This window comes from Urocampus carinirostris, chromosome 6, assembly GCF_059441175.1.
Source record: "Urocampus carinirostris isolate Australia breed hairy pipefish chromosome 6, RoL_Ucar_1.0, whole genome shotgun sequence".
Taxonomy (NCBI): Eukaryota; Metazoa; Chordata; class Actinopteri; order Syngnathiformes; family Syngnathidae; genus Urocampus; species Urocampus carinirostris.
The window spans coordinates 29,425,198-29,444,236 of NC_142354.1; the positions used below are offsets into that span (position 1 = coordinate 29,425,198).

At 40.0% G+C, this 19,039-nt stretch overlaps 1 protein-coding gene across 2 annotated transcripts in view; it reads left to right on the top strand.

The window, feature by feature from the left end:
• The first annotated feature begins 4,653 nt into the window (after positions 1-4,653).
• The window catches only part of slc4a8 (solute carrier family 4 member 8), a 58,922-nt gene continuing 44,536 nt past the window's right edge, over positions 4,654-19,039 (top strand). The window contains exon 1 of one of the 2 annotated variants that reach the window (XM_088338673.1): positions 4,654-4,923. In XM_088338673.1, coding sequence (XP_088194799.1) covers positions 4,885-4,923 — 39 coding nt within the window. In that variant the 5' untranslated portion in view covers positions 4,654-4,884. The remainder of the gene's footprint in view (positions 4,924-19,039) is intronic. The other variant, XM_088338672.1, reaches the window with a different exon arrangement.

Here is a 19,039-nt window from a genome sequence, read left to right on the forward strand (position 1 = left end):
GGCTTTCCGAAATGGCCTTCAACCCTCCAGCTAAGGCACACATTTTAATCCATTCATTCAAGTGCGCCCCTGTGATAAGTGCTTTTCTACCCGGTGGCCCCCAAATTAAATTATTTTGTCTTAGAGTATGGTTTGTGCAACGATGGATAATCAAGCTTTAAATATAGCATTAAATGATGAATCGATTGCAATACCGTAGCGTAGAGGGATTATAATTAATAATCAACATTATTGTTGTGGTTACAGCCAGGGCAATTTTAGGTACAGAGCTTTCGGAATGCCGAGTATCGGAGTTTCTCGCTGGTTGAAAATATGTATTTATTTATTTTACTTAGAGTGATTTAGGATCATTCAACACTGGTCAGGAGTGTCACCTCCCATTTGGGAACATCACATGACACTTTGTAGTCAGCAGAGACACTATTATTACAACATGTCCAGTTTTTACTCATTTATTCCTAATATAGAACACAAACATGTACAGAAAAAGAACTCATTAAACAATTGTGCATTCTATTCCATTGTTTTTCAACCTTTTTTGAGCCAGGGCACGATTTTTACATTGGAAAAAATTTGTGGCACACTACTAAACAAAAATGTTATAAAATGACACTGAACAGTACGTATAATGACAATATAATTTATAATACCCCCAGTTTTTACAGCACAGTCACTTGACAATGACAACATATTTGCAGAAAATCGCTGTTCTATTCAACACTTAATACTTCTACCCTGCACAATATGGATTACGCCAGGGGTGTCAAACTCATTTTAACTCGGGGGCCACACGATAGAACAAACAATCTCTCGGGGGCAGAACTACTAGATTACAAAGAAAAGAAAAAAGAGAGAGAAAGAAAAAAGAGACAGAGATGGCAAAAAAGAGAGAGGGTGGGACAATAAAGAGATAAGGAGAAAGTAAGAGAGAGAAAGGAGAGAGAGAGAGAGAGAGAGAGAGAGAGAGAGAATGTTTAAAAAAAAAAGAGAAAAAGTGAAAGAGTAAGAGAGGGGGAATGAAAGAGAAATAAAACCAAAGACAAATATAAAGAAAGAAAGAGAAAGTAGAGAAAAGAGAAGGAGGGAAAGATAAACAGGGGGGAGAGAGAGAAGGGGCTTTCCCCAATAGAAAGAGAGAGAGAAAGAGAGAAAAGAGAGAGAAAAGAGAAGAAAAGCAAAAAAGGAAGAGAGCCATCTTCAGGCAGTGGGCAGGGGACACCCTGAATTGGTTGCCAGCCATTCGCAGGGCACACGGAGACGGACAACTCACTCACTCATTCACACCTGGGGAATATTTGGACCGGCCAATTAACCTGACATCCATGTTTTTGGAATGCTGGGGAAACCGCAGTGCCCGGAGAAAACCCACGCAAGCACGGGGAGAATATGCAAACTCCAGACAGGAAGGTTAGATCTCATGACCCCAGAATTGTGCCGCGGACGCGCTAACCATTCAGCTGCCGTGCTGCAGCCAGGTATAACCACTGTTAAATATACTCTGACTGTAATAAACCGGGGCCTCCACAGACTCCGCCGCTATGCCGCAAGTGAAACTCTCCGAGCAAAGGGAATGATCCAATAGACAGAACTATTTTAAAGCAATGGAGTATTTTCCAAGCTGTGTTGTTTACATTTTTTTTTGTTTTACTTTTTGAAATCTGTTTTTAGCGTTTTTCATCATATTTGAGCCTATCCTGTCCTTTATTAAGGAGAGAGTTTAAAACATGGGCGTAACCAGACTGTTTTTGGGGTGCTCAAGCACCCCTAAATTCAATCCAAGCACCCCTCAAAATTATAGCATTTTTAAAACTCTCTTTTTCTAAAATTAAGACAAGATAATCTAAAATATGATGAAAAACCCTGGATAAAAAAAAAGTAAAACAAAACAATAATGTGAACAACGAAGACATGGAAATTTTACATTACATTATTAACACATTTTGATGGATTATCTATAAATCATTTTTTTAATTAAAAATGTATTAATTGATACTGATTTTTATGATACTGAATTTGTATCTTCTTGATAATAAAACAGATTGTGTTTGAGAACACGGAGGCCAGTCATTCATTTATCCATGAATTATCTGGGTCGCGGGGGTGCTGGGGACAGGGCAGGGGACACCCTGAACTGGTTGCCAGCCAGTCAAAGGGCACACAGAGACAGACATCTCACTCACTCATTCACACTTATGGACAATTTGGACTGGCCAATTAACCTGACATGCATGTTTTCGGAATCTGGGAGGAGACCGGAGTGAAAAACCCATGCAGGCACGGGGAGAACATGCAAACTTTACACGGGGTAGCTGGACTTCAACCCTGAACTCCTGCACCATGGGGCTGCGCGCTAACCACCCAGCTGCCATGCCGCCTGTTCATTTATTATTTTATTATTTATAACTTATTTAAATGACTGAATTATTATTTTTCTGACTGAAAGATGTTTTTATGTGGTTGTTGGTGGAAGGGGAGATGGATCAGACACTTTGGGGGTGCTCAGCACCCCCAAAGCTCTGATCCCAAAATCACCCCTGATTTAAAACTTGTCATAAATTTTGGGAGCACTTAAGTTGAATTTGAAAGTGCTTGGGCACCCCCAAAATCGGACTAGTTATGCCCATGGTTATAGCTATGTTGTGGCCACAATATAAATGACTAAAATAACATTTTATTCATACCTTTCAGTTTTTGCCATACAAAGTAGGTTTATTATGCATTTTAAGACGTGTACGACGTACAAGAAAATCTGTACAGAAAAACGCAAATTTGTCAATTATGGGTACCATCCGGTATACACCGACTATCACGAAACGGCAAATCAATCAAGTCAGTTTGCCGCGATAGCCTCTATCTCGGTATTGTTTTTTTTTCCGTTGCAAACGAAGTGAACGGTTTGATGCTACTGTGCGCATGCGTCTGCCGCCTCGAATTTCATGTGGTAGTTATGTAGTGAAGCTTGCAGTTGGTAGAATGGAGTGCGAGGTATTGCACTGAGTGAATCAAGGAAGCAAGGTTTTGGGTGCTCTGAGGAGAGTGATGAACAACAAGAGTATGAGTATGGATGTTAAGAGGGGACTGTATGAGAGTGTGATTGTGCCGACTGTGTTGTATGGTGCAGGGACTTGGAGCCTGAACGCAGATTTAAGAAGGAAGTTGAATGTTTTTGAGATGAAGTGTTTGAGGACTATGTTAGGGGTGACAAGATTGGATAGACTGAGAAATGAAATTGTGAGAGACAGAACTGGAGTAGGCGTGGAACTGAGCAAGCGTGTTTATAAGAGAGTACTCGGTTGGTTTGGACACATGGAGAGGATGGATGAGGAGCGAATGTTGAAGAGGATCTACAGAGCAGAAGTCAATGGAAGGAGACCAAGAAGAAGGCCGCGATTGACGTGGATGGATGGTGTTGTGAGTGCACCGCAGGAAAGAGGTCTAAATATACTGTAATGGAAGCTAGAGCTCTTGTTGGTGATAGAAAGGAGTGGAGAGGTGTTGTGAAAGGATAGTGGGATTGTGGACGTGTTCATAAGGGATGGGCTGGGCACCCGTATGATGCGGCAGGGGTAAACCAGTGAAAGCTGTCAGGCCCTGCTGTTGAACAAAAGAGTGTGTCGTGTCACCCTGACCTGAGTGACATGGCCGCTTTCTGGTGTCCCATTTCATCTGGAAGGACGAAAGCATGACCAACTTGGGTGTCGAGGTGCCTAACTTGTTTGGGTGTTTGGGCAATTGGGTTGGACATGGTCCAAAAATTTTTGTGTGTATTTTTTTGCTATTTATTTCCCTTTTATTTTCTTTGTTATTGTATGTGTGTGTCTTGCTGTCAGTCACCCCTCTTGAGGGATATGACCAAGGTATATGGATAGATAGATAGATAATTATTTAGTGAAAGGAAGTCCGTCTCTTTTTAGAGAACTGGCTTTTTTGGCTCAACTCATTACAGAGAGACGGCTCTCGAACGGCTCACTTGCTTTGATGCATTATATTACGAATCATTATTGTTGTATGAAGAAGTTAAGAAAAAAAGGAAGCATAAAAGGAGAAAATGAAAAAAGACAGGTTTGTGGTTATCCCTTTAAAAAGTATATCACCAACATTAATTTAATGCAGGAGATGAATTAATAATTTGAATAAGAAAATGTATTATTCTACTTAATTATACTTGCATGTATTTTTACTTCTACAGTGAACGTCCAAGCTACTTCATTTTTGAACTTATTTTAATAATAAACCTCATTCATGTCGAGCAACTCAGTATCTCACAACAAAATGTTGATTTGCAATATATATGAAATACGAAAGACATGTCCAATATGACATGTTAAACTACATAAATAAACACGTTTGAACAAATAATATGGTGTAAGATTATTTTGTATTTTGTAAGGGAAAATACAACATTTTGTAAGGACATAGAGCCCTGGAGCTTGACAGGTATGTTTATTAAAAGTGACATAATTTGATGTATTTTACAGTAAGTGGAAATTGTGACCAAAAAATCAATTAAAATCGGATGTCTGTTTAGCTTGAGGGCGCAGTCGTATACATCTGTCCTGCTATTGGGTAAAAATCCGCCTCTGATTGGTCGAAACCGAACGGGCTTCTCTGCGACCCGAGCAGTGATTGGCTAGTCCCTCAGCGACTCTGCATCCTTCTCTCTCAGGCAGGAGAGCGCAGGGAGTGAAAGAAGCATCACACTTCGAGGATGTGCAACATCATTTTCCTCTTCCAGAAGAGATGTTGACCCTTAACATGTTAGCACAATGTAAACTAGCTTCCGGGACCCGATCTCGACTGCTTTGCGCTTAAAGTCCTGCGTAACCGAGTGCAGAAGAACAGTGTCACCTTTACTTCGTCCAGGTCAAAAAAAAACCCAGCAAGATGCCCGTCCAAGAACCCGACAGCCTCCTGAGCTACCAGGTAAGCTAGTAGCAAGTGTCCCGCGTTCTTTGCATGCCTAATGTGAATAGTGCACCCCGCATGCGCACTATTGCCACAGTTTATCCCGAATGATTGAGGGAACTTTTTAAGAACAATTCCTAATTGCTGCACCTAAATTCACACTGTGACTGGTGCACAGATAAAATAAGCGCTCCATTTGCTGAGCTTAAAACCACTGGCAACTATTTTAGGGGATTGTTGACATTGTTGTTATGACGTGCAAGCACATGCGCTCAAGTCCAACATGGAAGGCGCCTTGTTATTGCCTAAACGCGGTTTTTGTCTTCAATTTTCGTTCATGTTGTGCTTCTGCAAAAGTGGTCGTCAATACAAAAACGTGGATTTCCCATAGTGGATCTTGTGGCAAATAGCTATTTATCAATATTTACCCTCAAATGACCTTGACGCCATTCCTTCCCGGTGTCCGCATTTGCGAGAGAATTATTAGTCATGACATCACTGGAGAGTGTGATGTAGAGGTTCTTTAGCATACTGCAGCAGCATGCCGCATGTTGTGGTGTGAGCTGTTTGGGCAGGACTGCAACCAGGTGATGACATGTCTGGTCTGACTTCTTTTAGCTGGGACTTGGTGTGCTTCCTCAAAAACCCAGGTCATGACTATATTTATTAAAACAGAAAAATAGTAATAAGTTACAGTTTCTAGTTACCGTATTTTCCGCACTATAAGGCGCACCTAAAAGCCTTTATTTTTTTCAAAAGCTGACCATGCGCCTTATAATACAGTGCGCCTTATATATGGATCAATATTAAGTCGCAAAGTCTTGCAACTAAGGCAAGCAGCCACCGACTAGATTTTCCCCCGAAGGTGAAGTAGTCCGCGGTGTATGCTGGGATTTATATACCGGTGTTTCACTTCCTAACCGATGTGTCAATCATCATTTGAATCAATCACTATTGGCTAAAGTTATCCGGAGGTAAAGGGGGCGGATCCTTTTTATCATTTAGAGGCTCGCATAGGCTAAAGGGGGGAAACAAAGCATGCAATTGGCCGAAAAAGATGAATGTGAATCACACGTTGGGTTGCACTACGGCAAAGAGAAAACATTTTTTACTATTCTGTATTTGTAAATATTTTACTCTCCTGGATTTACTACACTCACGGTTGTAAGAAGACCATGGTTACGTATCATTATTGAACATGATGGCTGCAAGATAACTTAGGTGAGCTATGCGGATTTATATTTTCCCGGTATCTTGTTTTAGAACGATCTTCATGTTTCTGCGATGAGCCTTTTTTTAAACTAAATTCAATTCAAAGTGTTTATTGTCATATGCACAGTAAAAAACCCTGTTCCCTGCACAATAAAATTCTTACTTTGCTGTCCACACAGTTGCCAGCAAAAAATAAAATGGAAACTAAGAAATGTTTGGCATTTCTTGAATCCCAAGACTTTAACCTTCCGAATAATATGTGGAACGATGCATTTGAGTGATTGGTGACATCGTACAGCCGTACATGTCTGAGACACGTATTTGCTTCTTTGCAAGCTTTTGGAATGTTAAGGGGGTAATAAGTTTGACTTAACTATCTGACTGTTTTGTCGACGTTCCCATTGTAGCGCCTTATAATCCGGTGCGCCTTATGTATGGAAAATATAGGACCAAAAACGATTTTTTTGGGGGTGCGCCCTATAACCCGGTGCGCTTTATAGTGCGGAAAATACGGTACTTCATTGAAAAGGTAGTTTTGTTACAAGACCTCCCCCCCAAGATGACTGACACCCCAAAGTAGCACGCTACTTTGAAACTAATCATCTATTAACAAATGGCTGAATATACTCATATTGAAGCCACCCCATGAAATAGATAGATAGATAGATAGATAGATACTTTGTTCATCCCCGAAGGGAAATTCACATTTCCAGCAGCATAAATGACTTTAATAGCCATATAATAAAATAAACTGAAGAAAATGTGTACACCAATCTGTGGAAGTAATAAAGAGAAATAAATCTAAAGACAAATATAAAGAAAGAAAGAGAAAGTAGAGAAAAGAGAAGGAGGGAAAGATAAAACATCATGAGTGAAAGAGGAATAGTTAGCTTTCGTAGGAGGTTGTAATTTATGATCTGTTTTTAATAAGAAGCAGAGTAATGCACCGTGTTGTAACGACAGTTGAATTCCGAAATTCTACTAATAATGTGTGACAGTACTGTATCGTGATCCAGGTATGTGTCCCTTTTAATGCGTTCGTCCCAATACTGATAATGATAAATACATATAATAAATAATATCCCTTTTCATTTCAATTATTTGCATGTATCTCCAGAACTAGATATTTGTAGCTTCTAAGAGTATTTTTTTTTAGAATAGAATATACCTTTATTGTCATAATGGGTTGAACATATTGTGACAACGAAATTGGACGTGGCACTCCAGTTTCACATTTTACAGTGAGGATAAAAGAAAATAAAGAAGATAAAGGTTATAATTTACACAATATTTCCACAAGAAAGTGTGGGCATGCAGGATGTTACATACAGTTTTGGGATCGTATTAGTGCAATATGCGGTAGTGCAAAATAGGCAACATTGTGCAGAAACATAGACATAGACATTGTGCAGAAACATAGACATGAGTACCATTTTATGTTCGTATGAGGTAGTGTGTTTGCAAGACTTTCAGTTTTTTGTGCAGTGTGTTTTAAGGGTGGTGATGGCTCTGTTTGTTTTTGTTTTGTGTGACCTGTAGCGTCTGCCAGAAGGCAGCAGGTCAAAAAGGTGGTGGCCGGGGTGAGAAAAGTCCTTGATGATGTTTTCTGCTCTGCTGAGGTAGCGAGAGCAGGCAATGTCCTCCAGACTGGGTAGAGAGCAACCAACGATTCTCTGGGCTGTGTTGATGGTGCTGGGTTCCTGCCTTTCCTCCTGAAGTCCAGTATGAGTTCTTTTGTTTTTGTGGTGTTCAGTATGAGGTGGTTTTCCGAACACCACGTTGTCAGTGACTCCGCCTCATCCCTGTACGGCGCCTCGTCCCCTTCAGAGATGAGGCGGACCATGGTAGTATCGTCGGCGTACTTAACAATTGTGTTTGTGAGGTGGGTCGGTGAGCAGTCGAAGGTGTAGAGGGTAAAAAGCAGGGGGCTCAGTACACATCCTTGGGGGGAGCCAGTGCTCAGTGTTAGGGTGGGAGAGTATTGCCTCAATATTTGCGGTTAAATTGTTTTATAACCACCCGTACTAAGTGAATTTCTATGCATGTTAGCCTAACACAAGAGATCGTACAGAGATGAACGATAAACACAAATTCTGGGATACTCTCTATAAAAAAAAAACTCTCGTTGTTTTATAACCTTATCTTCTCTGTTCTCTTATCTTCTTTGTTTTTTTACCTCACTGTGAATGTGTGAGACTAGAGTGTCATGCCCAATTTTGTTGTCACAATATGTTAACCCATTTTGTAACAATGACAATAAAGGTATATTCTATTCCATTCTATTCTAAAAGCCGCTTGTGCATTGGTTTTATATCTCATTTGCGTTTATTTCCCGCACTCACATTGAAAATGGTGTGGCATGTTGGCACTAATGTTGGAATGATAATGTTGGTACCATGGTACCACATGGCACATGTGGCATTAATGTTTATATATAGTCGATGTAATAGTTGGATTCATCAATATATATTGTAAGTCTATGCGTCTGGAAAGCCAGTTTAGTACACCCTGTAAACAGCAGCAATGGAGCCCGCATTTGATGCAAGAGTAAAGAAGTGATATGCGCTTATTTGTGTAATAATGTAGCTCGCTTTTGCTCTCTTGATTGGATTGTTTGCAAATGGCATGTAGAAGGGGTTATTTGTTTGTTTTTAGTCATGTAAACAATTCATTTGGATTGTTCCAATCATGGCCGAGGAAACAGAAAGTCGTTTTCCAATTGGTTTGAGTGTACTAGCGCTCTTAAAGGACTAATTAACAGAAAAAAAAACTGCGTAGCACCGCTGACGCATAAGTAGAACTGCAATATGACGAGGGAATACTGCATTTGTTTCAGGAAAAATTAGTAACCATATTTGGTAAGATTTTGTGTTTCTCAGACTGCTGAGAACCCTTCTTACTTGACGAAAGAATTCCAGTCAAGATAAACAATTATAGATTCCAGACAATTATGATGTAAACCATACCGTATTAAATTAATACTTACTTATGAGTATTTGAAAAGAAGTGTAGAAGAATTTCTCTGTGAGGAGCAAACACACAATCTGATTTTGGATTGGCTTTAAGTTGGCGAGAAGGTTTATTTAAGAATATTTCAAATTATATTAGATGGATTGAAATTCAACATTATGCATCGTAAATGTGTCCTAGTTTAACCACTTCAGCAATCACAAATTGTTTCCAATTTCAAAATATGGACTTGGCACGCCTTCCAATAAACTTTCATTCTAATCAGTTTGACTCTGAGGTTCTGTAGGCCAATGCAGACTTGTTGGTCATTAAAATCTGAATTTCGGGTACAATTACCATATTTTCCATTTTTTTTCTGCGATCTATAGTCTCGAGTGACTTACACATGAAAAAAAATACAAATACTTTTGTAGACATGCATTTGCGTTTTAAATGCTTTATAGTAGTTTGAGTTCTACACTGAAAAAAAGCATAATCTTCTCATACCGAGGTGACAAATGTAGTCTTTTTTTGGAAATCAGTGTAGTCTTCTAACACTGAATGCATGCATTATTTCCTTTAATGCTGCCAACTGGCATCACCTGCTACAAATTAGCATTGTTTTCGTTAATGCTAAAAGTTAGCTTCATCTACTGTAATCAGTTACTATCATCATCTCTCAAATGATCATCTTTTGCTGAAATCTAGCATACCTTTTGTTCAGGATGGAAACGAGCTTCTTTTTTTTTTTTTTACAAAATAAGTGCCTTCTTTTTGTCACAGATAAGGCATATCCTTCTATGATGAAAGCAAGCACCCCCTTGTTCTGTCGGAAAGCAGTGTTTTCTACTTCGCCACAAATTAGCGTCTTCTTTCACTCTGAAAAAAAGGCAACACCTTCTTCAATGCCTAAAATTAGCTTTGCATCCTTCTGTGCCAAAACTAGCTAAGTGTTCTTCCATGCTGAAAACAAATGTCATTTTCTTTTGTGCCAGAAACTACAAGTTTTTTTTCCCATGATGAAACCTTGCAAGGTTTTCTATGCCCAAAATTATTTTTGTCTTTTGCCAAAAACTAGCTAAGTCTTCCTCTATGCTGTCATCAAAGTTCATTTACTTCTGTGCCAGAAACTCCAATCTTTGTCTTGTTGCACGCTAAAAAAACACACTGACATCCTTTACTATCCCAAAAATTCTGTATCATTCTGCCACATAAATCAGCAAAGTATTCTTCCAGCTCGGTGGCAGGGTGCCCGCCTTGAGACTGGGAGGTTGCTGGTTCAAGCCTCGGCCGGGTCATACCTAAGACTTATAACATTGGTACTCTCTGCCTCCCTGCTTGGCGCTTGGCATTAGGGGTTGGAATTGGGGGGGTTTGGACTTCTAATGACTCCCAACACATCAGTTGGGTTGAGCGAGGGGGCTGGGAATCCTCTCCTCTGTATCAATCTCCCAGAAAGAGTCAGAAATGTGAATGTGTTCTTGGCTCTAGGGGGATATGGCCACCTCCCAATAGGGGGATATGGCTCCAATATATACATTCTTTTATGCTGAGACAACTGTCATGTTCTTCCGTGCCAGTAAGTAGAAGCGTTTTCTTATTACACGCTGAAAACTAGAGACATCCTCTTTTAAGTCAAAAATTTGCTTTTGATCCTTTTGCGCCAAAAACTATTGATATTTTCCTTTTTGCCAAAATCAGCTTTGTATCCTTCTTAGCCCAAAACTACCAAAGTGTATTTCTTTACTGAAAACAAGTGTCATCTTTTGTGCCAAAAACTATAAACTTCTCCCCTTCCTACGCAAAAAAACTACCGACGTCTTCTTCTATGCAAAAAATAGCTTTGTATATTTTTGCATCACAATCTAGCAAAATCTTCTTTAAAGCTGAAAACGGGTGACACGTTTATTCTGTTTTAATATTGGACACTTGGTGATGTTGACGAGAGCCAGTTCGTTATTTTAACTATTATAGAGCACTGCTGTTTGTTGTTTTGACTATTACATCATTGTCACAATCGGACAATCATGTTGATCTTCGATTGCCACACCCTTAAGGGCGATCCTGATTTTGTAACCTTGGACATGTAATAAGATAAAAGGGCTCAGGAGAAGGCTTTCATTGATGCCTTCTCCTTGTTTTGGTTGTCAACTGAACTTTTAACCTAACAGTGTCATCCGTGCCAGAAATTAGAAACTTATTTGATTAGCATTGTTTTGTTCAATGGTGTAAGCAAGCTTCATTATGTTTGTTCAAAACAAGCGTTGTGTACTTTCATGTCAAAATGCAGCGTAGTCATTTTGATCCTTGCTACCAAAAATGATACTCCAGTAGGACTTTTCTTTGCGACCCAATTAGGCACTTTGTGTAAAAATCTGGGTTCAGCAATCAATGCAAGTATTGTTTTTGTCATCAGTTTCCTGTTTATAACCTTCTAATTGTCTCAAATGAAACGTATCTTAGTGTCATGTCCTGCATGGTTGTCATGGCGCCCAGCTGGCTCCGCCCATTGACACCGGCTGAGACGCATTGGACTGATTGCTCTTGGAGTACTTAAGAGCTCCTTTTGGAACTGCCCGCTGCCAGATCATTGTTTAACCCTCGTTGAAACCCTGTTCATGCCCGTTTGATCTGAGTAATACCTAGTTTGTAATTTTGATTGCCTGTTTTGTGTTTTGGTCCGTTTGTGTGTTGGACAACTTTTCTTTCCTAATTAAAGTGACGGATCGTCTACGCATATGAGTTACGACTTCCTTCTTCCCGGTCCGTTTCTTGACACTTACACTCTTCCTATTCTCCCTGACTTGTTCACCCATCATGCAGCCACAAAATCCCACTAAACTAATTATAGCCCAACTAAAATAATTAGAGGCGGAAGGCCGGAGAGCCCCACGGAAGACGAGGGACTGAGCGAGGTGGGCAAGGTGTGACTCATTGCCCCCGTGGGCTGAAACGGCTTTTCTCCCTTCCCCTCTCGCCATCACATCCTATCTTGTATTGATGAGCGAGCAACTGTCACGTCTGCTGTTATCAAACGACGAGTGTGTAATTGTCGGGTGAGAATCTCAGCCTGGAAGTGACAGGTCCGGTTGTTTGAGTCAGGATTTGAGCCCGCCGCTGTCAGGGTGTTTTGTTGAGACACAGAGGGCGGAAAGAGAAAAACTGCGGGCTGATTTACTGAAAACACGGCCGGCGAGTGTTTAATTATACGGAATTGGATCTCGTCAGTTTGATTATTGTAATGTAAGCCACTTGCCAGAAGAACTTGCTGGAGTTAAGTTTTTTATCACTCCGTCTATTATCAAGCGACCTTTGACAGCCTTGCTTTTCCTTAGATGAATTCAAGTTTTATTTGTAGCTGTGGTAATTCCACGTTGTAATAGGGCTCAATGATTAGTTGACGTTGGCGACAAAAATCGTTATTAGAAATTGTCGAAAATGAATTCCGTTGTCGACTATCGGCACATTATTCCAACAGAGTGAGGCATCTGTACATAGTTATAATCTCTGCTCGGAGTCGTTCATGTGCGATAGTGTCTCTATTTGGAGCGGTAACATACAAAAATGATACTGTCAACATAAACAGCAAGGGTCTTAATGCATTCTGTTCTATGAATATTGCAGGTATCCTATTGTTGGTAGTTGTTCTTACATTTTTAATATATTGCAAGTATATATATATATATATATATATATATATATATATATACACATGGGCAGCACGGCGACGCAGTGGTTAGCGCGTGTGCGGCACAGTTCTAAGGTCTTGGGAACCTCCTGTGTGGGTTCAAATCCAGCTCCAGACTTCCTGTGCGGAGTTTGTATGTTCTCCCCGTGCTTGCGTGGGTTTCCTCCGGGCACTCCGGTTTCCTCCCACATTCCAAAGACATGCAATTCAGGTGGATTGGCCAGTCCAAATTGTCCCTAGGTGTGAATGAGCGAGTGAGTTGTCTGTCCCTGTGTGCACTGGCAACCAGTTCAGGGTGTCCCCTGCCCACTGCCCGATGATTGCTGGGATGGGCTCCAGCACCCCCGCAACCCTACTGAGGATAAGCGGTGCAGCTAATGAGATGAGATATATATACATATTTACATATACATATATAACAAATGCGGCTGAGTGGTTAGCGCGTCCGCGGCACAGTTCTGAGGTCAAATCCAGCTACCAGGCTTCCTGTGCGGGTTTGCATGTTCTCCCTGTGCTTGCGTGGGTTTCCTCCGGGCACTCCGGTTTCCTCCCACATTCGTATCAGGTTAATTGGCGAGTCCAAATTGTCCCTAGGTGTGAATGAGAGAGTGAGTTGACGGTCTCTGTGTGCCCTGCGACTGACTGGCAACCAGTTCACGGTGTTCCCTACCCACTGCCTGAAAATAGCTGGGATGGGCTCCGGCACTCCTGCAACCCTACTGAGGATAAGCGGTGCAGGTAGAGCGCTCGTCTTGGGATCAAGAGGTCGCAGGTTTGATTCCTGGCTCCTCCGTGTTATATGTTGAAGTGTCTTTGGGAAAGACACTGAATTTCTAATTCCCCCAATAAGCAGGTAGGTGCCTTGCTTGGCTGACTCCCTAATGGTGTGTGTATGAATGGGTAAGTGTGAAGCACATTGTAAAGCGCTTTGGGAGGTCTTCATTGACTTGAAAAGCGCTGTATAAATGCAGACCATTTACCATGATTATATATATATATATATATATATATATATATATATGTGTGTGTGTGTGTGTGTGAATGTATTTATTGTATATATGCTATATTCTACTATGAAATATTATTGTCTGCTACCTGTTGTAACACGGTTATGAATGTTTTTTTCTGTTACAAAAACTATTGTTTGTATATGAGTTACCTGTGAGCTGCGTTTCGCACCTGCTGGGAATGTCAGTTCAACAAAAGTGTCAGGAATTTAATTTTAATTGCTTTAGTTTTTTAGGTTTGTATATGAGAGAAAAGGGGTGGAATTAAATACATTTTCTTCATTCCACTCCCTTTCGGGCATTCTGTTATGATTTAGGTTATATTTAGATGTGTACATAAAGAATGTAACGTCTTGAAATGAATGAATACATGAAAATGAATGAAGTATGCAAACCAAAACTCCTAGTTTTCTAAACACTTTAGACCTTGCATAGACTCAGTAATGTACAAACTTTTAAAGAGTACAGTCGGACTGCTGAACAAAACTGAGTCTGACTCGCCTCTGCAAGATTCAAGTAACACTCTAGCACTTCGGTTTGATGACCTGCATTGTACATATTATACGCATATATTTTGCTTTAAAAGAGCTTTAGCGTTATGCTAGACTGCCTGAGAAATGTATTAGAAATTAAATGCATGCAGTCAGAAGCACAAACGTCAGTTGTTAAAACACTAAAAACGACAAACATCAGTGGATTTCGAACAGTTGAGAATCGTTAAATTCTTCTGTTACAAACTTTGCAGTTGACCGCTGAATGTACTTCACAAAATGCACAAATTTTTTTTTTTGATTTTCTGTTCTAATTCTGCTAATAAGCCTGTTCTTGGTTTACACAGGAATAAAAAATGTTGACCTTCACTTTAATTGATCATTTTTTGCCTGTTTCTGAAAAACGGACAGAGATTCAAAAAGGTTCAAAAAGAGTCACATAAGAGTGGATTTCTTTCTTAAAAAAAAAAAAAGTTGAGATAAAAATCTACTGACTGCAGTACAGACATGGCACATAAAATTTTAGGAGGAAGCTAAAATGGGGAAAAGCGTGAAATTGGCCATAAAATCTATGTCCTTTTTGTGGATCTTAGATACTTCAATCTATTTTGATACTGCCCTGGACATGTAGCTACTCAGATGTTGATAAGGTTTTAAACCTATAGTGCTCTCAACTTTTTATCCCTGCAACATTACAAACAATATACATCAGACAGCACAATATTAAGTGGTTCATTAAAAAAAAAAAAATTGTAGCGCTTTACATATGCAACCATGTGACGGCAACATTGATACCGGATTCTGATATTGAAACGATAGCAACTCGTGATAGCAATGTTAGTATCAACCACCATAATAATGATAACAAGGAACCCAAGGGATTTAGGGAAGACAACTGCCCACCGAGAGTTTTTTTTTAAATAATTTTCATTTGTGTTCTATCTAGACTATAATATAAATTCCGGTTTTGTGTGTGTTCGTATGGGGCTTATAGGCCCCAAAACGACATACTCGATTTTCGTGACAATTTACACAGTAGTACTTTAGACCTCGGGGAGTGTCTTTAGCTAGGATTCCTGTCAAGGCATCCCCAGTTAATACAACCAAAATAGGTAAACATCTGTTTTTGTAGACAAGAGGAGCTCTTGATCTGCACGCGTTCATAATGCTCTTTGCACTCCTTTGTGGCTCCCTTGCACTTTTTCAACAAACCACGACCCAAACAACCTTGCTCAAGAAGAATTCCCTGCAGCTCCAAGACCGGCAATACCATGGCTGGCAACGCCAGGCCATTATGCTTAATTTTTCGTTAAAAAAAAAATGTTAAAAGTCCCGCAAGTCTCCTATAATTTTATGGATATTTGCTGTATTTGGATATAAAGGGGGCAGCACTGTGGCGCAGTGGCTAGCGCGTGTGCGTGACAGTTCTGAGGTCGTGAGCTCAAACTTTCCTCTGTGGAGTTTGCATGTTCTTCCCGTGCTTGTGTGGGTTTACTCCAGGCACCTGGTTTCCTCCCACATTCCAAAAACATGCATGTCAGGTTAATTGGCCGGTTTAAATTGTCCCTAGGTGTGAATGAGCAACTGAATTGTCTGTCCCTGTGTGCTCTGCGACTGGCTGGCAACCAGTTCAGGGTGTCCCCTGCCCACTGCCCGAAGATAGCTGGGATGGGCTCCAGCACCCCCGCAACCCTACTGAGGATAAGCAGTGTAGATAATGGATGGATGGATATAAAGGTTTATATTTTGGGTATAATTTCATGCATCAATCACAGTGGTTCTTGGTACCGTTTAAGTAACTAAGCGTTGAGATCTGTATTGGTGTGAAAAAAAACCCTTTATTTTTTTCAGTTTAAAGAAGCTTTTCCAAATTTTGAACTTTTTTTTCTCCACTCGCGGCCGCCACCTCTGGCCCCTGTCATTATTGCAGCCTCTGTTGCTCTCATTTTTGATGCAAGTCTGTGCATGTTAACCGACTCTAGTCAAAAAATAAAATGAAACTGGAACGTTGGACAGGGATGTGAAAGCACAAAAAAGATGCATTATTGGGGATTTGTATCGTAATAAATGCTGAATGACTGCATTGGCCAACCAAATATGTGTTGACCTGGTAAAATGCAGAATGTTTCATTCAGTGCTATTCGACAACATTTGGGATAATTGTGCATACATTCGTGTAACCAGCAACATTATTCGTTATAAGGCCAGTTGGAATTAAGCACAGGCATTTAATGGATATCTCCTCTCGAAAAAATGAGGTACTTGCTATTCTAGTTATGAAATCGATTTGTTTTTGTCCTTTTCGCTCGGTGCCGTTGCGTGCACCAAAAAGTAATAAAGCTCGTGTACAGTAACTGCTTTTTTTAGGTAGGGCTGACAGCAATTAACTATCTTGAGAAAACGTATGATTTTTTTTCTGTATGCTCAACTGTACACAACTGCCAATGTTACCTTGCTAGCTAACTGCTTGGCGTTGCACGTTTTGTTATTTTATAGCGTGTAATGTTTTAAAATACCTTACTTTTCAAGCCAATGTAGAGCAAATGATGAATCATCTGTCCTACACAAACATATAAAAACAAAAACACGGGGGGAGCATGATGTCACTCGCCCATTCCTCCTACCTAATGTGTTCTGCACCGAACAGCTTTTTTGAGTAAGATAAAAGCAAAAAAAAAAAACACAAGGGCTTTTTGTATTCAAATGGAGAAAATATTTACTGTTTTATCTAAACCTCTATTAATTTGGTTCAGTCCACCCCCATGCAAAATAAAGAGACAGAAATCTGAGTTTAGATCGGAGTGACTCTGTATTTAGCTTCTTGCAAGAAGGACACTGACAGAATGCAGCCTGCCAAATGTGTCCTAGTCGACGTTTGTTCCGCCTTTTTATGCAGTTCCTGTCGTGAGAGTGCGAAACGGGATGTGACTTGAAACTTTAACTGGAAAAATCAAATATTTGAAGACAGCTGAATCGTGAGCTTAAACACAATGAACTATGGTGACCTTCACACAGAGTGCGAAACAGGATATACATGTTTGAGAACAACCCAGCTCATTTAAACTCAAGAACAGATGGCTGAATGCTGTTTTGCTATCTTGAGGACACTAACTAGAAAATCAATCATTGAAGACAGCAGAATATGTTTGTGACCTTGGGTTTTATCAGCAGAAGGTCAGGGAGACCATAGATTGTTCTTATGGGTTGAATATAAGATCACATCACCCTCAGCGAATCTAATTTAATGATATAAAGACACTCATTTATAGTTTAATTTACCCTACATTTATTTACCTTATCAACGTTTTAGGGGAACTTCAAACGACAAACCCCACCTTGAAGATGTATCAATTTCAGTTGTTAAAACTTTTGTGTCGTCCATTTTAAAACCAAGTACAGTATTGTGTACAACAAAAACTCAACAAAATGTCAATTTTTGTAAAAGTTGAAAATCATTCATCCAATCAAATAAAGTAATTGTATATAAACCAAAATAAAAAGCAGTACTCATGGTTGCCTTTAAATCACAGGTGTCAAACAGGCGGCCCGCGGGCCAGATCAGGCCCACCAATGGTTTAAATCCGGCCCGCAAGACAACAGTGAGAGAAGCGCAAGAGGAAAATGAGCTGTAGTTTTAAATATTTCCATCAGATGTCACTAAAGCCAGTTAACACTTGCAAAACAATTGTGGTAGTATTTCTCCATTTCTTTCTGACTTACTTTTTTATTTATCTTTCCCTCTTTTTCTTTCTCCTGTTCACTCCATCTTTCTCTCTCTTTTTCTCTATTTCTCTCTCACTCTCTAATTCTTTCTTTTTCTCTGTCTTGCTCTCTTTCTATCTTCTCTCTCTAATTTACACTTTAATTCTCTTTCTATTTTTCTCTTTTTACTTTTTCTTTCCCTTTTTCGACCTCTCTCAACTCACTTTGTCTCTTTCTTCTGCTGACTTTTTCTTTCTGTTGTTTCACTTCTCTTATTCTTTTTATATTTCTCTTTTTTCACTTTCTTTTTCTCTCAATATCCATTTCCCCCTTCTCCATTCATATCTCTATTCTGCTCTCTTTTTCTCTCACTGTTACTCTGTCTCCCTTGTTCTCCCTCTCTGTTTATCGCTCTCTCTTTCTCTCCCTCTCTTTCTCTATCTTTTTCTCTCTCTCTCTTTCTCTTAAACTTACTAGTCCGGCCTCCGTGAGATTTTTTCATAGCATTTGTGGCCCCCAGCTAAAACGAGTTTGACACCCCTGCTTTAAATAGATGGAGGGATGGAAAACTACATAAGATTAGATTAGCTAGATCGAAATAAAGAAGAACATACATGTTGTGTGATGCAACATGGCTCTTGATGGGACCCAGCATGCCTCATCCCACCACAGTCCTAATGGAGTGAAAAGGAAAGCACATTGATTGGCGGAAAGAGAGTCCGGGGCTGTTTGCTTGTTGGTAAGTGCCACTGCAATCATTGCTGCTCTATTTGGCCACACCAATTCGATGCATCAAAAAAGGGAAGAACATGCATGTCAGATGTGGGACAAGTTTGCTTCACATGCATTCAATGCATTAACAATCAACAGCATCCAAACTAAGAAGATATTAGCCGGTTTTAGAGAGAAAGAATAAGTTCGGTCCTGTAACGGCAATTGTTGTCCTTGTGATAGCGTCTAAAGAGATAACAGTTTAAAATGGGTAGCTTAAAGGTACAATGTATACCATTTGACCACTAGATGTCTCTGTATTTTGCTGTGCAACTGAAAATGAGTGCTACGCACAAGCATACGAACTACAGAGA